Source organism: Formica exsecta, unplaced genomic scaffold (assembly GCF_003651465.1).
Source record: "Formica exsecta isolate Colony F162 unplaced genomic scaffold, ASM365146v1 scaffold365, whole genome shotgun sequence".
Classification (NCBI taxonomy): Eukaryota; Metazoa; Arthropoda; class Insecta; order Hymenoptera; family Formicidae; genus Formica; species Formica exsecta.
In genome coordinates, this window is record NW_021850897.1 from 875,844 (window position 1) to 902,057 (window position 26,214).

At 41.4% G+C, this 26,214-nt stretch overlaps 1 protein-coding gene across 2 annotated transcripts in view; it reads left to right on the top strand.

Annotated features, from left to right (window-relative positions):
• LOC115239167 (homeobox protein araucan-like) overlaps nucleotides 1-26,214 on the top strand; it is a 62,598-nt gene that overhangs the window by 659 nt on the left and 35,725 nt on the right. The window contains exon 1 of one of the 2 annotated variants that reach the window (XM_029813536.1): nucleotides 20,746-21,450. The exons of the other annotated variant lie outside the window; for it this stretch is intronic. Within the exon in view, the coding sequence (XP_029669396.1) occupies nucleotides 21,403-21,450 (48 nt within the window). The 5' untranslated portion in view covers nucleotides 20,746-21,402. Of the gene's footprint in view, nucleotides 1-20,745; nucleotides 21,451-26,214 lie in introns of those variants that run through there. 2 annotated transcript variants of the gene reach the window in all.

A 26,214-nucleotide genomic window follows, 5' to 3' on the forward strand; every position in this document is an offset into this window, starting at 1 on the left:
TTTTTTTATGAAACGCGCGCCGGGAAAGAGGGATTCTGGCGTGGAAATCATTATCATAATGATACGGGAAGGCGCGCTGATTTCATTCCGTGAAAACGATCGCTGCACGTACGTTACATACGAGAAACGTATATTTAATTACTCCGCTCATGGCGATCGTCTTCCTTGCTTAATTTTTTTAGCATGCCAATTTATAATACGTCGTCATTATCAGACGCCATTTTGATTTGTTTCGATGATGGATCTTAGTTTTTGCAACGATCGCCACATTATCCTACTTTTAACGATTTAATGACGCGAGCGAACTTATACTTCTTTAGTATTTTGCCAGAAAAATAAGAGACCATATATTTATATATAATTTAGAAAAAAATAAAACTTTCTTAAAGAGAGAGACTACTTAATAATTTATGAATGAAACGTCTCCGTTGAAGTGATCGCGCCTCTTCGTCGCGACAAACGATTGTTAAATGCGTGAAACTATATCTTGAACACCCCGTATATGGGATCGTAATTAAGAGACCGAATTTACTCTCACGAGAAGCCGAAGCGGTCGAACCGCGATCTCGGCAACATTCCAATAAGTTGAACCTGAGAAGAAGAGAAGCACCTGGATAGTCGTAACGATTTCTCTGTTTGCTCAAGCCACAGTAAATTAGTAATAATCACGCGGGATCACCTGTCATCGGTCCGATTGGTTCGGACCGAAGGATTTATATGTCATTATATACACGTTACCTGCGCGCGAAGGGACGAAACGAAGAGAGAGAACCGTCCTCAAAACGATCGGCGAACGAAGGGACCCCGGCTCGTTCCGTTTCAATTTCGTCGAGGCCCCTTGCATAACGAGCTCTTCCTCCTCTCCTCCTCTCTTTCTCTCTCTCCTCTCTCTCTCTTCCTCGCTATGGCGAGGCAGCAAGACTCCACGGGGCGTTGGTTACGGTGCCCTGTAATCATATCCGAAATTATAGGCATTTAGTCGGGCATGAATGAGCGGATAGGAAAGTTTAAGAAGAAGATATCGGTGGCATCGGCGCGTCAGAGGCGCGTGCAGGGCCCGGCCTCCGCTTCCTTTTGCACCCCCTCCCCCCTCTTGTCCCCCTTGCCAGCTCCATTCCGTTCGTCGCCGGTTTCTAAAGGCACCTGCACCTGCAGTGCCTCGATCAGAGCCCAGATTCACCTCCGATATAGTCGCTCTACCAGTCGCATCCTTCCTTCCGCCACACGCATGCGTGTGTGCGTTTCTGTGTGTATGTGTGTGTGCACGCATAAATCCCGAAACATGATCAGCGACTGTAATCCGTCATGCACGATGATAATAACTGCCGCATATATCGCGCATATCATCGTATACCGCTGTTCAGCAAAATCGGAACATCCAGAGAGAGAGAGGAGCTTATCTCTATAGAAGCTTAGCTCCATATTTCAAAGTTGCGTTATGAAAATTTAATGTTCGAATCTAATGGAATTAATCGCGTATCTTTACGAATTTTATCGGAATTTGCCTTGAATTGAAATTTCGACTATATTACCTATATTTTTTCGTTTTATAAGTCGATAGACACAGAGTGACGATATATCGTTGTTTTTTTTTCTAGATTTGAAAGAACGATTCTGTTATTCTAAGCGTTAGTATTGAGAGAAATCCAAGAGTTGTGTAGCACACGTTACGAATGTGCCCGAACTACTATGCATAATGACGTAGAAATAGGTGTTTCTCAGTCGAAGAAACGTGTAGAAAATTCGTGAGTAGAATCACGGTGGCGTAAACGCGCTAATTTTATAATCGACGAAGGCGTTTCTTCGATACTCCTTCTAGAGTTATGTCACAGAAACCCGATCGCGCGCAACCTGTCTCGTTAAAACGAGATACGAGAGCGCGATGGCGCGTCCTCGAGAGGAGCGTCGAGGGATTAAAGTAAGCGATCGGTCCAATTAAAATACGGCGGGGGGGAAGAGGAAAGGGGAGGGGGAGAGAAGACTCTCCCTCGTGTCCAACACGTGACAAATGCGCGGCCGCCGCACCGTCCCAGCTGCGACGCTGAAAAATGTTGGCGCGCCGAAATATAGGCTGCTAATCGAATCGCACCTGCGTCTCGAAAACCTGCGCTACCTCGTCTTAAAAGCTGGTTTCGCGGCGCGAGCGTCGGGCCCGGCTCACGTATGAGTTTCCCACGACGGGCGGGCCCCGACTCTCTCTCTCTTTTGGGGGTTTGTGTGGGAATATCTGAGCTTATAACTCGCGCGCGTAACGCGTTCGATCGATCGTCGATTTTCGTATTCCTTCAACGTATATACGCTCTTTCTTTCTTCCGTCTATCCTTTTCCACGGGCCTCACATGACGGACATAGATTAGCGCAGCCCAAGCTCCGGGTCCCCGGTAGCTCTCGAAGGCGATGCGCGGACTCCCGTGCACGCGACATTCCATCGTGTTTGATGCCCCGCGCGTGCACCTGAGGCCCCGTTCGCGGGCCGGGAACCGCGTATTCCGACATGAAATAAACACGAGACAACGGTCGACTCGCGACGGGCACGTACGCGCTCCGCTCCGTGAGAAAATTCGGCCGATTCGACGCCGATAACGCGCGTCTCGCTTCCGAATTACCCCGTTTTCTCCTGGTAGCCCGCGAGGCCGAACGCAGCCTCAGAATAAGTCGGAATCGAACGGCGTCGGTGCGTGCGACTCGCCCGGCACGTACGTGTCGGACGAGCTAGGGCGCAGTAGACACAGCCGTGAACGATTTGCGAAGCAATCGTATCCGAGGGGCTTTGCAGGAATTTTAATTCGAGACACACGAGTATTAGACGGCAAAAGAGAGAAAGAGAGAGAGAGAGAGAGAGAGAGAGTTTTCTTCCCGTCGTCCGTGTAATTGATGTAAGTCGCGTGTTACACGACTAAATTCCGATGCCTGAACGCGTCTGATGCACGACGATTGTCAGTTCGAATATCTTCTTTTATGTTCCTAACTGCACTCGTGTGTAATCGTCCGAGAACTACCAATTATACTTAGCGCGGGGGGAACAATATTTTTGGCGACTAGCGATACTCGAAAACAAATTATTTACATGCGATATAAGATGTATAAGATAATTATAACGTTACTATATTACTATGGGTTGTTTTCTTAGGACGCTCGTTAATTTAGTATTAATGAATATTTCTTCCGTGCTCCCGTTAATTATATTCCATTATATGCTAAACGCACGCTCTCTGTATATAAATATGTTTACGTCGTTAATTTTATTCTAACGATGTGGTAATTTCCCCAGACATGGAATACATTATTAAAATCTTACGCGATAAAATAAAAATACACGCAACGTACTCATTTATTAATTAGTTACGCGATGTCAAGCGATTATATTATATTTTCCTTTCGCCTCTGTTTTCCAATCAATTTACATTTACAATCATATCTCTCTCGCGCTAAGCTTTCCATTAGACGATGTTATCTGTTTACGATTTAATATCCCACACTGCAAAGAAAGGGCTTCGTGCTATTTCGTACGAAAGGGGGGAGAGAGAGAGAGAGATAGAATGAGAAAGGGGGAAGGGGGAGAGGAAAGTGTCGCTCGACTGGCCTCTCGACGGCCTCGTTCGATGACATCGCCTTTTCCGAGACGACTCGTTGCAAGGTTCACACGGCCGAGCATTTCGCACTTTTGTCGCACGCAGGATACGCACTTGTCGTGTAAGCACTTGTCGCCACCCTTCCCGCTCCCATCCAGACGACGTCCGATTTCCGATCCGTCGTCGCCATCTCTTCCCCCTTCGCCGTCGTTCTCGCGACGTCGTTTGACCCGATGCTCGCATACACGCTGAATGGAGCTTCCTCCCGACACACGTGCGTCCCGCATCCATCGGACACGTGCAGCGTCGCCATCGAGCACGACGAACCCCATGGTTACGCTTACAGACCACGTCGACGCCCGTATTTTCTCTCCGTCCTGTCGCTCATCTCGAATACATAGCCGCAACAGCGATACATTAGGCAGGGGTGTGAATAATGATTGCTCGAGCTTGATACTTTTGCCGGGGACGAACAGAGCGAGATCGAACGAACAGCCTGCATTGTTCTACGTAATTTCGAATAAACTGACGTTTACAAGAAAGACGTCCATGACTTGGTGTCTTAAGAATCTCTCCGTTTTCGATATCAACGCGATAATCTTGCATTCTTCGAAGAAGGGAACCTTCTGGGAATTCGAAAACGTTCGAGCCGAGAAAAGCTCCCGTGCGCGAGGCGGCGAAGAAAACAATCGACCACTTGTTGCTGAAAAGATTGTATCGAGCATTCGCTAGAGAGTCTTCGCGAAATTAAAAAGCGGGGCGTACATATACGCGATTCGAGAGCAACCGCCATGCTCCGTCAAAACCCGACGGCGAGGATCCGCTTCCTCGATGAAACGGCTCGATATTTCAAGACAGCATTTCGTAACGGAAGTAATACGCTCGGCTTAAGAACAAGGATGTAGCTTTGCCGTTGTTAGACGTGGCGTACGAGAGAAGCTTTTCTTTTGTGTCACTAGTAGACCGCGGCGGATCTCTCTTTCTCTCTCACGCGAGAATAAATTCAACGGACCGAAAAGAATCGCCGCCCATACCGCTTTCGAATCATTTTAGCGCAGCACGCGATACGCTACTTGCAATAAAAATATTTTCCGCGCCCCCATCGTACGGCATGGTCGACTTCATCTTGCTACGGCTCGAAACTCGTCCGTCTCCCTAGTCGAAACGTTCTCACAAATGTATATCATATGTCTGGTTTAAATATTTTTACATCACACTTATCGTTAGTAATTATAATTGTGCGCTTGATACAATAATTATTAATATTATTAACAATTTCTATCATCGTTGAAGGTACCCGGAAAAAAAAATCTATATAATCAAATATAAATTATATATACGGATTATACAAAAGAAAGAAAACATATATCGACATATTATATATATATAATTGTTGTATATATATTTATATTTGACTATATGAACTTTTTTCCGAATATATATCTTGAAATTATCCGATATAAGAGCATTGAATTTATTGGTTGACCAAGAATACCATCAATTGATAGTATTAGTATCTACTACAATATATTTTCAGCAACTAAGGGTGCTTTAGGGCACTTTTTCAATCAGGGTTGCATTTTCGGCTCCCGAATCCGCGCGGAGATCCACGGGGGGTGAAACCGACCGCGCGCGTTTTCAAAGCACGCTCCCTTGGAGACGATGTTCTCGCCGAAAGTTTTCGCCCTCCATGTAAACGGCAAGTTGGCTTTCGCCGCCGGGAGAGGGGTCCCGTCCTAATTGAACGACCCTCGGTCGACCGACACACTTCGCTATGAGGGTAGTTTTATCTCACGTTAAGAGCGCCAGAGTGCGAGTTGGTGAACGAGCGCGTGTATATAAAGAACGACCTCGTCGTCTTTATTATGACGTATATATATACGCGTCTCGTCATGAGCTCTCCTCTTCTCTCCTCTCGTTTCGTCTCGTCTCGTAGAAGTCCTTACCTTATTAGCCGGGGGCATCTCGACGCAACAGTTCGCGGTCCAGCTTCTTCTCCGGTCTAAGCTACGCCATTGTGTCGAGCAAAGTATCTTCTGGCAGTAGTTAATTTTCCTGGAAAAGTTCTCGCGAGGTATCGTACACGACTCTATACGAGTCTCCCGCGTGAGATTGTAGATAATGCGAGACAATGTGTTTGCACAAGAATTCTCTAAATTGAAACGTGTAAAATATCTCGCGGTAATCTAAGATATTAATGCAAATAATAAAAATTCGAAATAAATCTTTCCCTCGACATAATTCAATAATTTTTAAATTTTCATTTTTCATTTTTTACAACGAAACGAATTTTCTAACGTTATCCGAAAATTCAGCGGGAAGAATAGATGAAAGAGAAAGCGCGGTTAAAGCGTCTTCTCGAAGGGAGATAGGAAAGAGGAGCGGCGTTCGACACGAGGGAGGAGGTGTACCAATGAGTCGGATGGAAAAAGACCCTCCGCTATATATATACCCGGGGGTTAGCCGCTCTTTCCGATTTCCTTCCACCCGGAGCGCAGCCACTTTCCCGCTTATTCAGCAATGATTCAATTCGGATGTGCTTTTTACGCCCGTCGTGGCGGCGAAGAAGCCGGTGGGAGGTTACCGAGCCGTGCTCCATAACCCCGCAAAGGGGAAACGAAAAAGGGGGATGAAAGGTAGGACGCGCAAGGGGGAAGGGAGGGAACGATCGGGGAAAGAGAAACGAAAAAGGGCCGCGTAAAGTTATCCCGCGCTGAAAACAGATTGCTCGGCATTAAGTCGCCGAGAGAGCGTTCCTTGTCGCTCTCACGGAAAGAGATGGAGAAAAAGTACTAGTAGAGAAGAGTCAACTAACCGACAAGTCGTTCTTTTAATTCAGCTCACCGCGAAGTTCTTTTCCCGCCTGCTCTCTTATTCCGTCGGAATGAACGGGGCGCCGCCACCTGGCCGGATCCCTCGTCCGGTCCGATAAGGAAGTCGTGACGCGGCATCTTTGCGGTGTCATACACGAGTGAGGTCTTTACTAACGGCGGATTTTCCGTTAACGCGAGGGAAGCGTAACTTCTTCCGTACGTGATTCGATCTGACAAGCGTCTCGAACAAATCGCCCGAGAATTCTGGGACGACGCTAATCGCGAAATGACGCGACGCGTTCAAGCGATGCTTGTCGAAAAAATTGTGTCATTTTAATAAATCTCTTAGCCGTAATTGGATTATACTTTTATAAACTAATTAAACACACATGCACGGATGAAGATTCCAGAAAAATGAAGAAACAAGCGAATGAATCATTATTTATCAGACAACATCCCCTCGAGCGCCAAGCTCATCGCATTACGTTCAAGCATAATAATATGTCTCAATAACTAATGTAAAATGCGAATAAGAAGTTTACCGTATTGTACCGACATAAGCGAATACCGAAGAATTCCGCTACGAACGAGGGTCAAAATATATCCATGTATATTTTCTTTTTCTTGTATAATCTCTGTCCGTATGTGCGGAAAAGAATAATTTAAAAATAATTAGAAGAATAATTTTTACATTGTTTTCTTAGAAAAAATAAAATTTTAAGTGATAAAAAATTTCCCATATATCGTATAATCATAGCTCTTCTTCGCCGGCGGCCAATGCGTGAAATGAAAAAGCGCTCTTTCTCGAGGAACTCTAATGACGGGAGGGAGGGAACACCGGGCCCGCTCTTGCACACGCTTAATACACCTCCTCTTTCTCGACAAAGTATATCGGGAGCCTCACGATCGGCGTAAATCAACATATACTCGCCGGCGGGGCCCCTCACGTGACCCATGGCTTACACGCACGTGAGCACGAGCTAAAGAAACCGAAAAAAAGCCGGCTCTCTCTTCCACGATGATAGTTTAATATTAGTACGGCGTACGGTAACATGTCAGTCAACCTTCCGACGTTTCATACGCCGTCGCCGCTTTTCAAGATCCTCGCGTGTAAAACCGATATTCATGAGGTAACGACTCTCCCGCGAGAGGGGTAGAATAAATAAAATCGTTTAATTCTTCGTTCATTTACCGCTGAGAAGTTTCGCGCTTTTTCTACTCACGCATACTCTTTTAAACGGGATCGGTGTATTATCACTGAAAAAAAGAATAGTCACTGATGGTCTCACAATCAATTATAAATATCGGTTATTGATAGTGGCCGTTTCAGTTAGTCATATTTTAAAATGTGTGTCTCACATATTGTAATATTATATATGAGATAAATTTATAGCAGATTTTGTTAAAGAAATATCTACATTTTTACTTTTAATCTGAATTTTTTACTAAGTCTTGATTATTTTTTGTGGATTTATCGCATCTTAAGAGTAAAATATGTATATAATTCTGAATTTTTGTAAACTAGTTACATATATTTTATTCCATATATGTGCACGTGGATATTTCTCTACAAAAAATAGTAATCTAATAAATAGGAAAAGCTTTCAAATTACATATTGCAAATATGTGTATTATTAGATACATACGTTTACCTGAAACGTGGACTAAGGTCGTTGTTTCATAAAAGTCTTAGTCCATGTTTCAATTAAATGTATTGTATATTATTGTTGATTTATCAACGAAATCTTATTGCGACATAAAACGAAAAAAATGTGAAATACTCACATTGATATTTGATCAAATCTTTTATCATTGCTTTAATCAGATATATTTTCACTAATTCAATTTAAGAGATTATTCGAAAAAAACATGATAAATGATATAATCTCAGACGCAGTGCGTTCGCACGAGAATGTTTTTGCGTCGAGCGGAAAAAGGAAGACGTAATGTAAACTATAATTTAATAATTCAGCGAGATACATATATATATATATNNATATATATATATACGGCAGATTGACAACGCGCTGCAAGAAGCGCACGAAGAAGAGGCGTCCGGAAGGACGCGGCGAATCGGGCCCTACGATCGGTCGCGGCGCGCACGGCTGACGTGACGTAATACGGGCCCGGCGGTTTACTCTAAAACATCGGTCCCACTCGGTCAGTCGCATATTAATATACCTGAGACCCGAGTGTAGCCAGAAGCGGGCAGCTGCCGGCTCGTTTGCAGCACGCGATACTCGCGCTCTCACCTGTAACGTATATCTCAACCCCTGTCTCTCTCTCTCTCTCTCGCTTCTTGCCCACTCGTTCTCTCTCGCTCCTTCTCTCCTCGGTTCGTCGCCTCTGTCTTCGTCCAGGCCCCCGTACGTCCTCTTCGTGTCCGTATCTATCTCTCCGCGCGACGAGCACTCGAAATTATTATTCCCGGCTCTCGAGCCGGTTAAAGGCCTCCTTCGTATACATCGGCCGGTTAATGTGCGTACAGGGTGTCCCGATATTCGAATACAACGTAGGCTGATCACTGATCTCTCACACATCATCGGAAATGTGTGTATATATAGTACACATACTGGCACACTCGACGTAGGCACACGCTCTCCCCGTCGATGCCTACTCATGAAAAATGAACGACCGTTAATGACATGCACTTACGGCTGTTACGTCGCGCATTAATCAGGCGTATCAGGACCGTATCGTTTCCGGAGCACGTATTCTTAGAAATCGTCGAGTATTTGGCATTGAGGCACGCGAGCGATCTCAATCGAGGCGTTACAAATGGCGATAGAATTGAAGGGTTAAGATCATAGGGTTTTAACACCAATTTTAAGCCAAAACAAGCGAACAAGTACCATCGATTGCAAGCGACTTCCATAAATATCAGTAAAAAAAATGTGTTATCTCATAATAATGAATGATTATTTTATTTTATTAATTTTTTTTATCAATACAGTTTGCTTCGAATTAAATTCCTTCAAATGCAACATCAAAATTTTCACGTCTTTTTCTCCTTTCTCGAGAGATCGCATTTTTAGAGACGCATAATTATCCCCTTCCCATATTATCGCGATGCATGATGGCGATTCTTTTTGTATTCACACGTATATATAAGAGTCGTCGTGATTTCGATCACGCGCGAGGCGTGCCCGTCGGTGACGGATGATCATTGCACGGATTGTATTCTCTGAGAACTACTTGAGAATATCTCATTGACAAACAATATTCGCGCGCCTTGTGAAATCGTGAATGCCGGTCCGTGTTCGTCGGCAATCGAGGCACGATCGCGCTTAAACGGCTGATAAAAGCGTCTGCGGCGATCCATCATGCCGCGCTTCTCGTCGACCGGAACGGCCAGAGGCCTATTTAGACGGGACGATTTCCAACCATTATCCTGCAAGAACCGATCGCGCACGCCACTCATAATGCAGACTCAATTTTATAATTTGATAGGATACCCTTGCGGCATTATACTTAGATATTTTATACTTGACAGGAGTCCGCGATTTCAGTTTGATGTTAATGTGGCCGTCTACCTATCCAAGAATTAATACGGAATTTTCATTTCTTGTAACGACATAAAATGACTATGCATCACTTGGTCGTGTTTAACATCGCGATAATAAATAAAGGACTTAATAAACGTTCTTTTAGATCCCCTAGAGAAAATTTATCTTTACGCTAGCGTTAAATGTTAAGAAAATTCTCAAATGTAATGACTATTTTTATAGGAAATTTTCCTTTTTCTCGATCATTCATGGTGACCTGATACACGCGTGTATCCGGAATGAGCCACTTTGGCACGATAAATGATCGTAAACGCATGTTAACCGCTCGCCTTGAATATTTGTTAACAGGTTAGAGTAGGCGGCCTTATACTTCTTGTTCCCCGCGTTACACATACGGTTTATAACGCGCATAAAGCTGCGAGACTCCGACGAGTTACCTCGTGCAACGCTTTCGTGTTCGCGCGAGTGTGTTATTATTTATACGATCCGCGATCACTGCACCGCGATAAATTGTTATGTTTCCTTTATCGGATTCGTTAGGTAAATCTCTCTCTCTCTTTCTCTCTTTGTCGCCGACCGGCTATTGCCGGCTGTGCAACGACAGCCGGAGTTAGTCACCCTTTAGAAGCTCACATATAATTGGATCTTGATGTAAGTTACATAGGGCATAACGAAACGAAAAAAATATTAGCTTAAGAAGTATCGAAAATTCAATTTTTATTAAAAAATATTCCGATAAGCGATATGTGTGTTCGGGTAAACAATACGTACTTTCTTTATTTTCTTTCCAGTCTATTTCAGTTTGTATTGTGTCTTATTTTTATTCTTTCGAATTGAATTACGGAAAATGCCATTAATCAAAGCATTGGCACAAGATTTCACTGAATGATAATCAGTGAGTATTTTACTGATCTTCAGTAAAAGCACTTATACTTGTTGTTTCTCCGTCTTATGTTCCACTGATTATTATTAAGATTGAAAAATAATAATTAAAATCAATACTACATATTATATTTGCAAGATGAAAGTTTTTTCTATTTATTTTGGATTACTAATGCATTTTTAAAGAAATCCATACGTATCTAAAATGAAACATATATAACATATATTTAAATTCAGAATTATATACATATTGCATTTTTTAAATTGTGATAAGTCCACAAAAATTGAATGAAACTTTTGGTCAAAAATTCAGATATTCCTGTAACAAAATACAAATTTATCTCATATATATTATCATAATTTCGGTGATAATACACTAATTCCAAAGAATAGACTCTATATAAAATTTAATTTGCTTGGAATTTCAAAATTTCTTGAACTATCATCGTGTTATCAATAAACATGATGTCTCGCTGCAATATTAAAAGTTATTTTATGCTGTTCGCCTGAAAATAGATTTGTACAGTATTGGAAAAAAAAAGAATATTTCTAATCGATGGCGAACCATAACGGATTTCTAACTTCCTTCACGAACCTCTTCTGACTAGTACAATCGCTGTTGGAGCCAGTTGGGAAATCGCCGCGATGCTTGTTAAGCAATTGTCGGTTTTACCGTTGACATTGCGATTTCCTCTTGCTCTCACTGGTCATTTTAACGCATTCTGAGGTAATGGTCGTTTCTTGTAAAGAAGTTAATTGGTTCCTGTAACAAGCTACTATGCATACGTAAGACGCTGGCGACGTTCCTGCTCGAACGTTTCTACCGTTCGAATTAACGTTTCTTATCGCACTGACTGGAATATAATGAGGCTGTCTTTAATTAGATCGTAATCGATTATACTAATTTTCTTCTAATTTACATAATATATAAACCGCGATTAAAATTTATTCGTGCGTGTGCACATCCTGCAGAGGTATAAGTTATAATAAATACAATTATGTTTATTCTTTTACTGCTGAAATAATATATAATTATATATACAATATATATTTTTTATATTATAGTTTTATATTATAATTTAATCCATGAGAGCATAGCTTTTTATAACTCTTGTTACCCCGCCGCGAATTTACGTTGCCATCAAAAGAGATATAATTATTTATTCGGAACTGAGAAAAATGCAAACTGCGAGAAACAATCTATCAAGAGCACGGTTTCTCACGCACGGATCTTACGGACGGATTTACGCCATAGGGCCACTTCCTTCGTTCACGCCGCGCCGCCTATCCTCGGGTATGAACGAAGGCACGTCGGTATAGTAATCACCATCACCATCGCCTACGCTCGAGCGGGCGTGCTGAGCCGAACCGAGCCGAGCACACGATGCACACCACTAGTCTCGCCTCCTTCGGCGGCGAGAGAGCCGGCTCTAGGTGGTACTTCTCCGGTAATTTTAGCCGGATCTGCATATTTTAGCACGAACACTTCCGTCGATCATTATCCTCGTTCGCCACCGCTCGACCCGCGCGACTTTGTTGCATACAATCGCGGGACGGCTGAATCGCGCGCACGCGAGGCTACCGGAGTCGTGCAATCCGCTTTATGGAAAATCGTTGCACCCTGACCTGCACTCCTCCCGCGAGAAAGGCGACCGGAGCGATTATACCGGAGGCGGGCTCGCCTCGAGAATGTACTTTGCGCCAAAATGATTGTAACGAGGTGTCTTGGAGGTGTTTCCTCGCGATTTTCTTTGCAATATCGATTTTAGTCATTTGTTGATTTGTTCGTCTTACACATTTTTGTCGACAACTTTACGAGGTTATATGCGTGTAAAATGGCAACGGTTGCGAGCGTGAAGATGTAAGGACGATTATAAAAACTATAATTAGTAATACTCGGGGCAACTAATGAAAAGGCGAATAATCAAAGGCAGAATTCATAAACGTAAAAAATAGAAATTAGAAGTAGGAGCAAAATTTTGACATTGTAACAATCAGTATAGCGATAAGACAATGTAAAACCACTAATTACTTATTGTTACTTTTGTTCTTTAACGTTTATATTGGTCTTGTCGTATATTGTCTAAATTGATTTTATGGCTAATAAATCGATTCTAAATGCTAGAAAAAGTGCCTTAAATAAGTGATCTATATTTTATTCAAAAGATAAATATTTATTTTAAAATATATTTATGAGAGGATTATGAATATATTATTGTGTATTTAAAATATATTACAAATATATATATTTTCCCTCTGTATATTTAATGTTTCAGCAAAATGCTGTATACAATTTTGTAATTCTTGATTAAAAAAAAATTAAAATGCAAATGAGAAAAATTCTGAAAATGCCCATCTTATGAAAGCCATTCAGTTTCGTTTAAATTTAATAATTGGAACTTAAATGGCTCTTTAGTTTTCCTTCTTGATCGTATAAGCAGGAAACATTAATTTTGAACTGGAATTTTGAGCAAAATAAGAAATTTCTCAAGGAATTATTTCCAAGATTTGAGTCGACATCCTAAATGTATATTACCGGGAAACATAAAGATATCCAACTTCGCCGTTCGCGATTCCGTGATGCTACTTTTATGCTCTCCTTTGCAATATCCGCTACATATCTCTTTGAAAAATTGTTACCTTTCGAATCAGTTACCGCACCATGCACGCATGGCGTAATTTTTCCGCCGCAATAACACCGAGAGATATTGTTACGATTATCATTTTCCGTAAGAGAATTCTAATCGCTTTTTAATTTTAATCGGCGTAACGCACAATAAAGCGCGATTACAGAATTACAGAACACGCGTGTAGACGCGACCGGATTCTTCTTGTGAGTACAGATCAACGATCGTGCCTCGAATACATTGTACGTCGATGAACGCGAAGTACATAAACGAACGAGTTGGACGCGCTAGAGAGAAGGAACAAAGAAAAAAAATAGCCTCAAATGAATTTCAATGGGCACGGTATGATTCGAGTCTTCTTTTTCCTTTTTCTCTCTCTCTGTCTCTCTCTCTATCTCTTTGGGATAGAAATCGCTAGGAACTCTCGTCGAGCTCCCTTTCTCTCTTTTCCTCTTCCGAAAAGCGAACACAATTGTGCGCCAGACAAAGTATACGGCCTTGTTTCTCTGCATTATGGATGCATTATAATTATCTATTCATTTTCCATGAGCACGTAACATCGCAAACGAGCTGTTCATGCGATCCTCGTGTGTTTTGCTTTAGATTGCGAACGAGAAAGAGCGTAGCTTGCAACGAGTTTGCATCGGGAGAGCGGAAGGGGGAGAGAAAGGAAAAACAAAAACAAAAACGTGCAAGTTACGCGACATACGAGGGTGACTACTACGTGTTGCTGGAACTATTGATACATATGTCATGTTACTTGAGAAATGTATGTGCTTTTATCTCCCTAAGTATGAGCTTCGTGCCAACTCACGCAATATTCATAAAGATGAAGGCATTAACTCTAGGCGTAACTTTTTGATGCAACCATTAAAAGTGCAGATTACGGTGGAGAGACTCCGGAATGTCTCCTGTTACTCTCAGGGTTTCCCCTGTCTTATTTTACTCTTTATGAAGACGGTGAGAATCCAGCAAATAAGGTTTCAACACCATATCCCAGAATAAAGGATGATCAAATATTAAAGGAAAATTTTCGCGTGTCACGTCCTTTGTTTTAACTGTTTTGTTGTCGCATTACTCGCGACTGTTTTGTTCGCGTATCGCGAAATCTGTCGTGCCGCCGGCGTGGTAAAAGATTCCGGAAAATATGTATCGCGATGCTTATCGCCAGCGTGATACGTTTCCGTTCCTCATAAACAATGGATAATAGTCGTATAATGGCATCGCAATTGCGATATCGCGATAGCGTCTAATATACGTGCTTTGTCAGTATTTTTGTGCAATATCGCCAGCTGCCTCTTTTCCCGGATGGCTTTTCCCTTCTTTTTCCCTCTTTCCGCTCACGCTTTTTCCATAATCGCGCCGCTATTGAGCCGCTTTCCGCGACTATTCGACGTATCGAACGGCGTGCAGCGTTTTGTAGCGTTCGAAAATGTACAGCCGAGAGACAATAAACAGCGGTCGGATTGCACAAGGGGGAGAAGGGGATGCGAAAGAACGGTGGGTGACGTACGCGCGCCTACCGAGAGGACCCTATTTTTAACGAAAACCGCTCGACAATTAGGCTCCGACGAAGTCCGACAATGTCTCCACGGTATTCTGCATCCAATCGAATTCGGACGATCACTTTTGTGGCAATTATTCGTTCACATCCTTTGTCGTGTCGTACCCTATCGCGTGCTTTTTCCGAGCTCTTTTCTCAATAATGGAATATATATATTTATATTTGATTATTATACATAGCGCGAAATTTCTATTTGAAATATTATTCATTAATTATATCAGCAATTTTATTTCCACATTTAAACTAAATATACTCCTTTGCTAAAAATATCGAATAATCACATTGTTAAGGCATTTTTGGGGGAAATTATTTAGCATATGAGTTGATTTCAAATATTCGTACACACGTGAGAGTGCGCGTCGATGATCTTTTGTGAAAAATAAAATCGCAATCGCAATTCTGTGGCTTAGGTGACCCCGCGTACGAGGGGGTGGACTCGCGTCCCTCTTTCGTGCGCGGGGATAAAATGGAAATGCCTGGCAGCGGGCGGTATAGGGGAAACCCCGTGGATTCGACTGTTTCGAGGCGAGAGTGCGAGGGAACGAAAGCGTACAAGGGAGTCATCCGGATTTGCCCCTTCGTACCACCACCCGCACTGAAAGCAATGTTTCCTACTCTTATGCCAAAAAAAAAGCTCCCCGATTTATTTCTCCGGGCGATCGCACATCGGAACGATATATATGGGCGCCGATAAAATCCAGCGGTGACTGATCAAAATCTTTCCTTTTTTTCGGCTACACGATGTTTCCATCGGTTCGAACGATTCAAACTTGCACGAGAGATGCAATCCATCAACTATTATTCTGTCACTCGCTGAAGGAAAAAAAGCAAGACTTTGTCAAAAATGAGATACATTTCATTTTTTATATTCAATGTAGTCGTGAGATAATTATGTACTTATACGTAATGTAATATCAGAATGAAATAGATGTATGAAATTTCTCTCTCCAAAATCTAAAGTTTTTCGTCGTATTTTCCGCGGAGATCGTAATCTTTTAGAATGATTTAAACGATTCAAAGTTTCAAGATTGCTCCGAGATTTTTCTCGAGACTCCACCGAGGAGACCGTAGAATCTGTCCGCGTGAACGAAGAAAGAAGAGGGTCGGCGAGCGAGCGAGAGGAGCGCTGCAGTTTATTTCGGTCGGGTTAATTAGTGTTGCCTCGCGAGGTTTACGGTTGACATTTCGTTGGTCGTTCGTTCGTCGTTCTACGGAGGTAGGGGCGAAGGGGAGAGAACAGGGAGAGAACGGGGAGAAGGAAAGACAAGGGGGCTGGGAAGGGGGACCGGCTTTTTTACGGCAACGCACTGGTCGGCCATGCCGAAGAGGAAGACGAAGTCGGCGCAGAAGTGTAGAGGAGGAAAACGGACGAGTTACAAGAACGTTCCGACCAATAAAACTGCAGTGTCCCTCGAGGGTACCCTGAAGGCGCCAGGGCAGTCTGGATCTCCCCTTATTAGCCTCTCCACTTCAGCATGTTCGCCTCAGAGACCTGCGTAACAATCTTTTGTCTTATTCCGCGGTGTGAATCGCGCCATTCGAATTAGACCCACTTTTATGATTCCACCTTGATAGATTGCTTTTGGAAAGAGCAGTAGAAAATCTCGTAAAGCAGTCATAAAAGCTAGCCGAGGTATTACAATAGTATAATATAATAAGATGAATGGATTTAGAGAGAGATGCGCATTAAAAAAGAAAGTTCTATCTAACAAAAAGGATTCAGTTTCTCGCTTAAACAACCTTGCGTTATTTATTGTTGAAACTATTTCGAAGAAGTGAAAAATTTGAAAAAAAAAGATACGAAACTTGTGTGGGTCGATGTAGGAATATAAAGGGAGAAACGAAAGCGAGGAAGTAGGAAGAAAGGTGGACAGTTTGGTGCCTTATTAAGCATCCTTATCGCCAAAGAGGGACAGCTCGAGCGCGACACGGTCGTTTAACTTTTACTCGACCCGCGAACAAGTAATGAACACACACCGACCGGCGAGATAGGACCCGACAGTCCCTTCTTCTGGTAGAAATCTTGGCTTTATCACACTCGAAAAACTTGACGGCTGTAAACAGCAAACGACCTGGCGTAGCTTAGGCGCGGATATTCCAGCCGAGATTTATAACGGGCGCTGTCCAGTTAGAAGCGTGAATCGTGCAGGCATAGAAATCGAATATTTTTCTAATTTTTACGGATATCAATATCCAATATACGAAAGCCTTTTTTTCATTATGTTAAATAATCAGCTGGTCTAAGAATCGAAAATTGCGTCGCGAAACAAAAATCCGGCTGCAACTCGTAAAATAATTACACTATAAAATGTTGCGGAAAATGGCCCTCTGTTCCCGCGATGATATCATTTCTTTTATCTATGAATCATACGTGATAGTATAACAGGGTAACGATAAAAACTGACGAACCGCGAGCGCCCCGCGCGTTTCGTTTTCCCGTAATCATAAATGTTACGTCCAACAATGAAACAAATGGACGTTCAACATCCGAGTGATATTTTCACATTGCGTACCAGCTGCCGCCACATTTCATTTTGTCATCTCCGCATCCGTCGCGTCATTCTTCTCATTTAATTATTCGATGTTCGTCACGAATAGTATTGTTACGTATTGCATAGTCCGAACGGGAAATATCTTTTTGCTGTTAAAATATTTTTTATTCACAAAAATATCTGTGTTACAAATTAAAGTAAAGTTTCTCTCTATAAACTCGTGTGTTCTATTTTAAATTTTAAATTTCAATATAATTCACTTTTTTTCTATTTTGATGAATGTAAATCATAAATCATTTTTCAAACATCTGACATTAATAAGATCTTATTACACTGCTTTTTTGTACCCGTCATACCTTATTTATCGTCGTACCATTTTATTTACATTCTGTAAAGGATTACTTGGGGAATATGATATTTGACCTGTGCGTGAAAAGCCTTTACAGAGGAATTTTCGATTTTTCTAAGAAAAAAAGAAACCGATTTCTCTCTTATCCATTGTATTTTTTTTTTAAGTGATATATAAACTTTTCTTTTTTTTTTCTTTATCTGTCAGTAACGTTGATGCAAAACTTTTGACTCGTTTATTTCGAAACTATATCATAAAATGTCTTGAAAACAAATAAATCAATCGAGCTGAAATTTTACATAAAATACGTTTTATTCTTTTATTGTTTACGAACTACGAATAAGAGATTAATAAATTTCATTTTTTTGTTAATTATTAAAAAATATATAAAAAAGTGAAAAATCAATTCTCTAAGGTATTGCCATATTTTGTTTCCATGCAATATTTTCTGTTATAGTTTAAACGATAGTCATATTTATAAGTTAAAAATTTATTTGATTTCTTTGTTTCAATCAAAAAAAACTTTCAATATTATGCGAATTGTGAAAAAAAATTTCTTTTAGATTTCTTGTATGCGTTGTCTTCTACTTAAAAAAATTTCATTATTTTTGTCCAAAAAAGAAACTGTAATATTTCGAGAAAACAACACATCGAAATTTCGCTTCTATTTTCAATCTAAATTTTTTCAAGTTTATGGATGGTTTCTAGAAGATTACAGTAGGTTTAATTTATATAGGAATTTAACTTTCACTTTACACATCTCTAATATACAATAAACGAAGAGTTTCCCATTTAGAGGTTTAAAAGAGAGAAGCTTTCGACAAAACTATAGATTAAATAGTTTCAAAATAGGATGATTTGGCTGTTTAAAGTATCAAAGTAGATGTTGAAAGGCGAAGAAAATTTTCGACTCGGGTAAAAGTATCAAAATAAATGTTAGATTGAAAATAGAGAGAAAAATATTAACTCGGGATATGTGCAAGGTTTGAAAGTCATGGGTGTGATAGTTAAATAAAATCCTAATATATATATAATTGTGCTTTATAAAATACATTCCTAAAAATCTATATTATAAATATATTTCGAAAAATAAGAAACTTCCGAAAAATCGGAAATCCTTAAGCTTTACACGTGCGCTGCGAATATAATGTTTTGTGTGATTTTTCCATTTAGCGATGATTTTCCGGAGAGGATTAAACGCAGATTATGTATGTTCGGATGTTGCGCGTGACTCCTTAGAAAGAATTGTGGCAGGAGTTGAGCCTCCCTAGTGTAACAAAATCTGCGGTTTTGAGACAAGTTTTTACAAAAACGTTTGTATTATGGCTCCGATTATGTTCGTTCACGGATACGATCGGCAGGTCACCAGGTTTACGCAGAACAATAAATCATCGGGTGGGGCTCGTTTCCTCGAGGTACCCCGAGGTGCAGGTACAAGATCCTCTGAGGGATGTTTATCTCGTCTTGAGCACCTCGTCAACCTGTCAGTTAATCCTATTAGTAGCGGCGGAACTTATTGCATTGTAACTAGTATCCTTCTCGTTGTCTCGTGACAGCCCGCCTACCATTTTTATCCGATTTTGTTCTTGTTCAGCAAATATTTTTATCTTGAAGGAAACGGACCTTAGATCATTTCCTTCGTAATAAGCCAGCTTGTTCAAAACTTGTCAATATATAATATTGATTAGATATTTCTCTTTCTGATTTTTAAATCAATAGTATTATTTAATGTATGTACAATTTAATGATTTGGTAAATTATATTCGGTTTTTATCGTAGAATGAAAGGCAATCGCTTATCGAATCACGTTCCTGGACGATAAAAATTTTTGCGTATGAACGAACACAGCAATCTCTTACGCTAATTTTGCGGATAAGTATTTCATGCGCGTTTAATGGTTTCGGCCCATTGGTACGACCTAATAACCCGTGAAATTATTCAAGTTGCACGGTACGGGGTAAATCCCACGGGCTAATCTTCTCGTCCATCGCTCGTGAAATTTTCAATGGGAGAACAATAGGCCAACAAATGGCAGAACAAATGTTTGGCTTATACACTGGCTCCAGAAATGTACGATACTGTATAGGATGACCATGCTTTGTCTATTGATATCCCCTATGTAAAACTTTTTTCCGAAAGCGCAATATACATGATAAAAATTTTAATTAGTAAATTTTTCATTATGATATGTGTGTGTATATATATGTATATCGGAGATATATTATTTATAATATAAAATTCGCTGCCAGGAATTTTGAAAAATATATTCGGAATTATAGTTACATTAATGTATTTTCTTCCAACTTAAATTGGATTTTCGAAAATTTATTTTTCTTAAGATTCGAGACAGCTCGCTGCGCTTTGAAGGGGAACTTTATCGCGCTGACATTTGACAATCGCGCGTATTTTACGATCTCGGGCCTGGACGCGATATATCGGCCGAAAGAAGTCCGCTCCTCCTCGCGCGCGAGCTGGGGTGAGAAGAAGGGGGAGAGACGGAGAAACGCGGATTTATTCAAGTCCCTCGCCGTCGAGTTGACAAGAGTAGAGCCGCGTAAACATACTCGTTTTTCCTTGTTCAGCTGCGATCGTGCAGCATCCCGCATCGAGACAGGGCGTCGCGACGCCGATCGTTCGACGATACTTCCACCCTTGGCGAGTGGTGGGGCAGGAGGGGATGAAAGGCGTCGCGACGTCGATGGATACGTTCAAAAAATAACTTTCACGACCAATCCTGGACGGCCGGGCGGCCCATAGATCCCGCCCTTGGACAAGCGAACGATCCCGCGATTGCTCCGTTCCATTCCAGTCGCCACCCATGATTCTTGGTGGGGATACCCGATGCTTTCGGTTTTCCTCGCCAGAGGGGGAGCCGCGACAGAGAGAGCGCGGAGCCGGAGGAGCTCGCTGAAGTGGTGTGAGTGTTGCCGAGTCAGTCGCAGACTGGAGTGCCCTGTGAGAGCAGGGGACGGACCGAACGAACGAACGAGGACTTGTACGCTTCTATATATTCTGAACGCGCTCGCGAACGCTTCGCTCGCGCGAAACGAATGTCCGTCTATCCGAATGTCCGTCCCGTTTCTCTCCCGGTGTCGTCGTCCCGATATCGCGTCCCGGTGTCACGTTCCGTGCCAGCTGTTTTCATGACGCGCCGCTTCGTCAAGAACCGCGAGCCGCTCCGTGTTGTCGCGACGAGAGGAAGCTCGGTCGCGCGTTGCCGCTGATCTCGCGCCACGTTTCGCAAACGTCAAGCAGGAACTCGGGATTGAAGTGCGCGATGACGTCTCATTGATGAATCGTGTGATTGCTGGAGAAAAACGTGCGTCATGAGGTCGGTCACGGCCGACCAGGACTTTGGCGCAGCCTGATGCCAGATCTTTGATGCCGTCTCGTTTTTCCGTTTAACGACATTGTCGCGCGACATATAGAGACACAGTGAAGAAGAGAGAAAAAGAGAGAGGGAGAGCGATAGAGGGCGAGAGAGAGAGAGAGAGAGAGAGTGCAGTGCGTGCAGGTGCAAGATTGTGCCCCGTTTCGCGTATATTCGGGGAGAGCAAAGGGGAGAGAGCTGCACGTCTACGCGCGTAAATTCCAGACATGTCAGCGTACGCGCAATTCGGATACTCGTATCCGTCGGCGTCCCAGGTAAGTCACTGAAACAATTATTACAAATCGTGCCGATGTAATCAATATTGAAACTCAGAATTTTTCGATACATGTCGAATAATTTAGCGAACGAAAGATGACACAGAGGAATCTGTTTTGTATTTACTCAAAACCGACGTAGATTTATCGTCATAAATATGTTTTGTAAACATACCAGATACAAACAGAGGTTCGATGTGTTTGTTGCATTTTCCATTTATTGCCTGTAATCGTGCCTTTATGTAAGCAACTTGCTTCGCGAGGAGAGACGAGAGTCCCTGTCTCTCTCGGAACGAGAACCGATCGCCGGTTCTTCGAAGAAGCGGAATTCTACGCGACCGGTCGTTGCCAATAATAGCGCACAATTAACATTTGCGCGAGTTCGCCCGAAGAAAGCGAGATCGCCTTAGAGAGACGCTCACCTGCCTTCATCGTAGGCAGGCTAGAGAGGCTGAACCGAGCGAGGCGCGGAAACTCAGCGACGGCCGTCGCTCGAGCGCGTGACGCGACGATGGAAAAGGGTCCCGCATTCTAATGCTGTCACATGGCGTTAAATGCGATCATCGAATTCTGATTTCTCTAATACGAGAATCAACGTCGATACGAAAACTACGACAGTTATATGTGAAACGATGCCCAGAAGTTGACGCATTTAGCGTTAAATTTGTTTTGACCAGAATACGCACTAAAATCCTCTTCCCCCTCCCCCTCCCATATACATGGGCGCCCTTTAATTTATTAGCTCTCTGCAACGAATTGTGCGTAGAAAATATGCGATTAATCGATGCAAATGAAACGCGAATGGAAAGAATTTTGAATACGAATATAACATTACATTACTTCACTGCATTCCTTTGTAAAAGATAGAAGATTAATTAATTAATTACTCGCGTATCGATCTAATTATATCGAAAGTTTTACGGTAAAAGCGAGAACTTTGCAATCGGTGATTTATGAACGATAGGTCTCTTTCTCATCGATATCGATATTTTTGACTTAATGAAATCATCGCATCCGAGCTATTTTTATGGTGATGATCGACACACGCGTGTTCGTGGTTTTTCCGAACGGAATAATAATTAAGAATCTTCGCGATGTAATTTTACGTGTAGGAAGTTATTAGGGGTAAAATAAACGAGCACATAAGTAGAAATTCCTGCGTCTCTCTTAAGTCAGTAATCTCAGACAGATTGATATATATAAATCGATATACATATATATATCGAATAAATGCTCTCCAACTATTTATATTTCCGTTGGATTACACGCATTTCGTCGACTGTGAATAACTAGAATAACAAAAAAGTATTTGCAAATTAATAATAAAAAGATATTTGAAGTATAAATGTAAATACATGTTTGCTCGAACGTTGACTGAAAACGAGTTCCCGCCCGGTTTTCAACTTTAATAATTTCAACTATGTCAACGTTATCTCGTTAATAGGATTTATTCCGCTCTTCGTACATAAAAATAGATAATCAATATAATTTTAATACACGTACTCTGTAAAGAACTGTACCGTTGGAACTGTAAACGTGTTTTACTATCTTAATAAACTTCATAATCATTTTTCTACGAAATAATATCAGTTTAAAAAAAACTCCACAATATTTATAGCCTTTTATGTATTCGTCGTAATACTCGAATGTGATTAATGCTACATACAAAAGATTGAAATCAAGTTTCAGCACTGGATATCGTTTAAAAATAGATCGAGAAAACACGCAAACATTTACAAAATTTATACAAAAAAGTATGACGATACTGCGATCTTAGCGCTCGCATAAATCCATGTTTGTAGCAATCGCTCGGTAAATACGATATTAAAATACACTGTTGAATATGCGGGATAACATTAATGTTAGCAAAACGTTGGACGATACGGCATTATAAAGATATATTATGTGTCGCTTGTCGAGTTAAATTAGATAGGCGGTAATTAAGATTCTAGTTCGTCCGCGATGAATATTCAGCCGCGCTTTCCATTTGAGTTTTTCCTCCGCTTGATCCTGTCCGGAATTTTGCTGGTGAATTTATCGGAAATCGTTTGAACGATTTTATTAACGATACCGTTTAATTTGTTAGAATTTAAAATATGAAGGAAAAATGTATAATTCCAGTTGCGTGTAATGCAAATCGCGGAATGTCAACACACAAACAGATTATAATAATGTTATATTCAAGGAATATAAAGAAAAAGTAAAATCTGACTCGAGATAGTTTTGTTCATCTTTTTTATAATTTCAAAAATTCAAAAATTGCCTTCCCGCAAAAAGATCGATTCTGTAAAACTTGTCGCGATACTGGAAGTACGCGACGCTTCTCGGACATCCGGTACGGATATTACAATTTTGTTCTCCGTAAATGGAATTCCGAGTCGAAATTCTCGTTTCCTATTTTCAATCTCAATTTCTGATCAAAGATTTACTTTGATATTTTAAGCAGTCAGATCAAACTCTCTTTTGAAACTATTTAATTTATAGCTTGGTTGAAAGCTCCTCCAAGTGGGAAACTATTCGTTTACTGTCAATTTAAAATTCAAAGTAGGAGCTCAAATAAATTAAGATTCCTATTGAAATCTTTGAGAATCGATAGAGGTGAAAAAGTTGACATTAAAATCGGTGCAAAACTTCGATTCGGGATGATACATGTGCGACGGCGCCGCGCATCGCGCGTTCTCCAAAAAGAGGAAGATGGAAATAAATAATGCTCGATAAAAACGGCGAGCACGTAAAGTGCACCGAGGGTCGCGCAGGTGCAGCAATAATACGGGTAGGTCTGCCCGCATCGACCGCCGCAGCCGCGGAGGATCCGTTGTAAGCGAGTGAATGCTGTAAATTGCATTATTATTTGCCGCAACGTCAAAGTCGAAGCCTCCATGTATTCCGGACACGGAGGCGCAGCTTCGCCGATTCTCGGGGGAAAAAAAATAAATAAAAATATTATACCGAGACCTCTCTCTCTCTCTCTCTCTTTTTTCTTTCCAATAGAGTCAAGAATTTGCATAAATCGTGCTGATGAGTAACGCGGTACCGTCACTTTATAAATACCGCGTTCTTGATTGATTCATTGGGACGTGAAGTAATTTGAGGAGAAACTTTGCGCCGTGTTATTTCGATATAATCCGTACCTCTCGTTGCAACACATCTCTCGGGATCCAATAAGATTATCCAAGTCTTATGAATTCGTTAGAATACAAGTATTGAGCGGTGAAACTTAAGCAACATCTAACGCTTCGATTACTCAAGATACCTTGATCATATTTGATTTGTTAATATATTTTAATATATTTGCAACAAAGTATCCTCCAGCATTCACCTCATTGGAATGCATATCGCACACACGGGAAAAAAATGTCTTCCCTCACATTCAATATATGAGATTAAATGTAGGTTAGAACGCGTTGACGATGAGCCGTTCAATTATTCGCAATCTACATACGTATATCGCGTAAATGGAGTAGGAGATCCGGTTATACCGTTGGAAACGAATGATTAACATGTACATAAGTGTAGTAATTATGTATAATTATCTAAATGGCGTTACGAAATTTGTTATGGTTTACGAACAAGTGCGCGTCCATGCCGTAAGATAATTACTACCTTGTACCGATGATTTCTAAGCATATGCGATAATTGATGTTTATACTCTATTTATAACGTGACTCGCCATAGATGGAATGGGGCGAGTCGTAAAATCTACAATTTTAATTGCGGATTAATTATATCTCGATAGCTCTTTAATTACTTAATATTTGCCAGTGATCTCTCTCTTGTCTCCTTGAAATCATCATCGGTGCTGATAAGGAACAGTAATAACATACACTCTGTAGAATAAATCGTAAAGGATCTACATCGCAACATCGTTCAAAAAACGTTTAAACGTTTACAGAAATTATCATAATTTCAAGAAATATATAAAAATAAAGTAGAGCTTGAGAAAAAATTACGATCACAGTTTTTCTCCAGATCTTTTTTTCGTTGGATTATTAGACTCGAAGAGGGAGACCACGCTTTTTAGAGTGCATTTTAGAGTGTATATATATATATATGTATGTATGTGAGTGTATATATATATGTATGTATGTGTGCGATCGCGCACATACTAAAATGGTTAAACTGGTCGCGATCGTTCCGTCATTCAGCGGCATCGCTCTATCTACGCTCGAGCATCGTGTGCTCTGTTCGCTAACAATAAGTTACACTACCGTGATGGCAATAATGGGAATCGTGCAACGCGGTATATCGTGCACCGCGGCATATAATTACGACCGTCGACACGGAAGCGCCTCGGCATCCGCGATATCGATTTTCAGGATCGTGCTCTGTCGGTTCTCTGTTTCTCTCTTTCTCTCTCTCTCTTTCTCTCGCTTTCATTCACGCCGCCCTCTTTTTGCGCTGTTCGCGGCCATTGTTATCGCGAGGGAATCGACGCGGACTCTTGGCGGAGGAGTGACGCGAGAGATCGACGAGCTGGCTCAATTGCGAATGTGAGCGCTTCGCTAATTCTCGCCACTCCTCTTGCTTTCATGAACCAGTAATTAGGCGATATCCCCAAGATAGAGAGAGAAAGAGAAAAATCAAATTAGGAAAGGGCTATATAAAGACAGAATCCGACTTTCATCTCTTTGATATTTCTCTCTCGATCATTACTCGCCGGTTAATTAGAATTTATTAAGGATATATCCGGTCGAGATTCGTGCGGAACTTTTTTATTCCCAATAGCGTAGTATAACTTTAATGATATACAAATTGCCGCGCCCG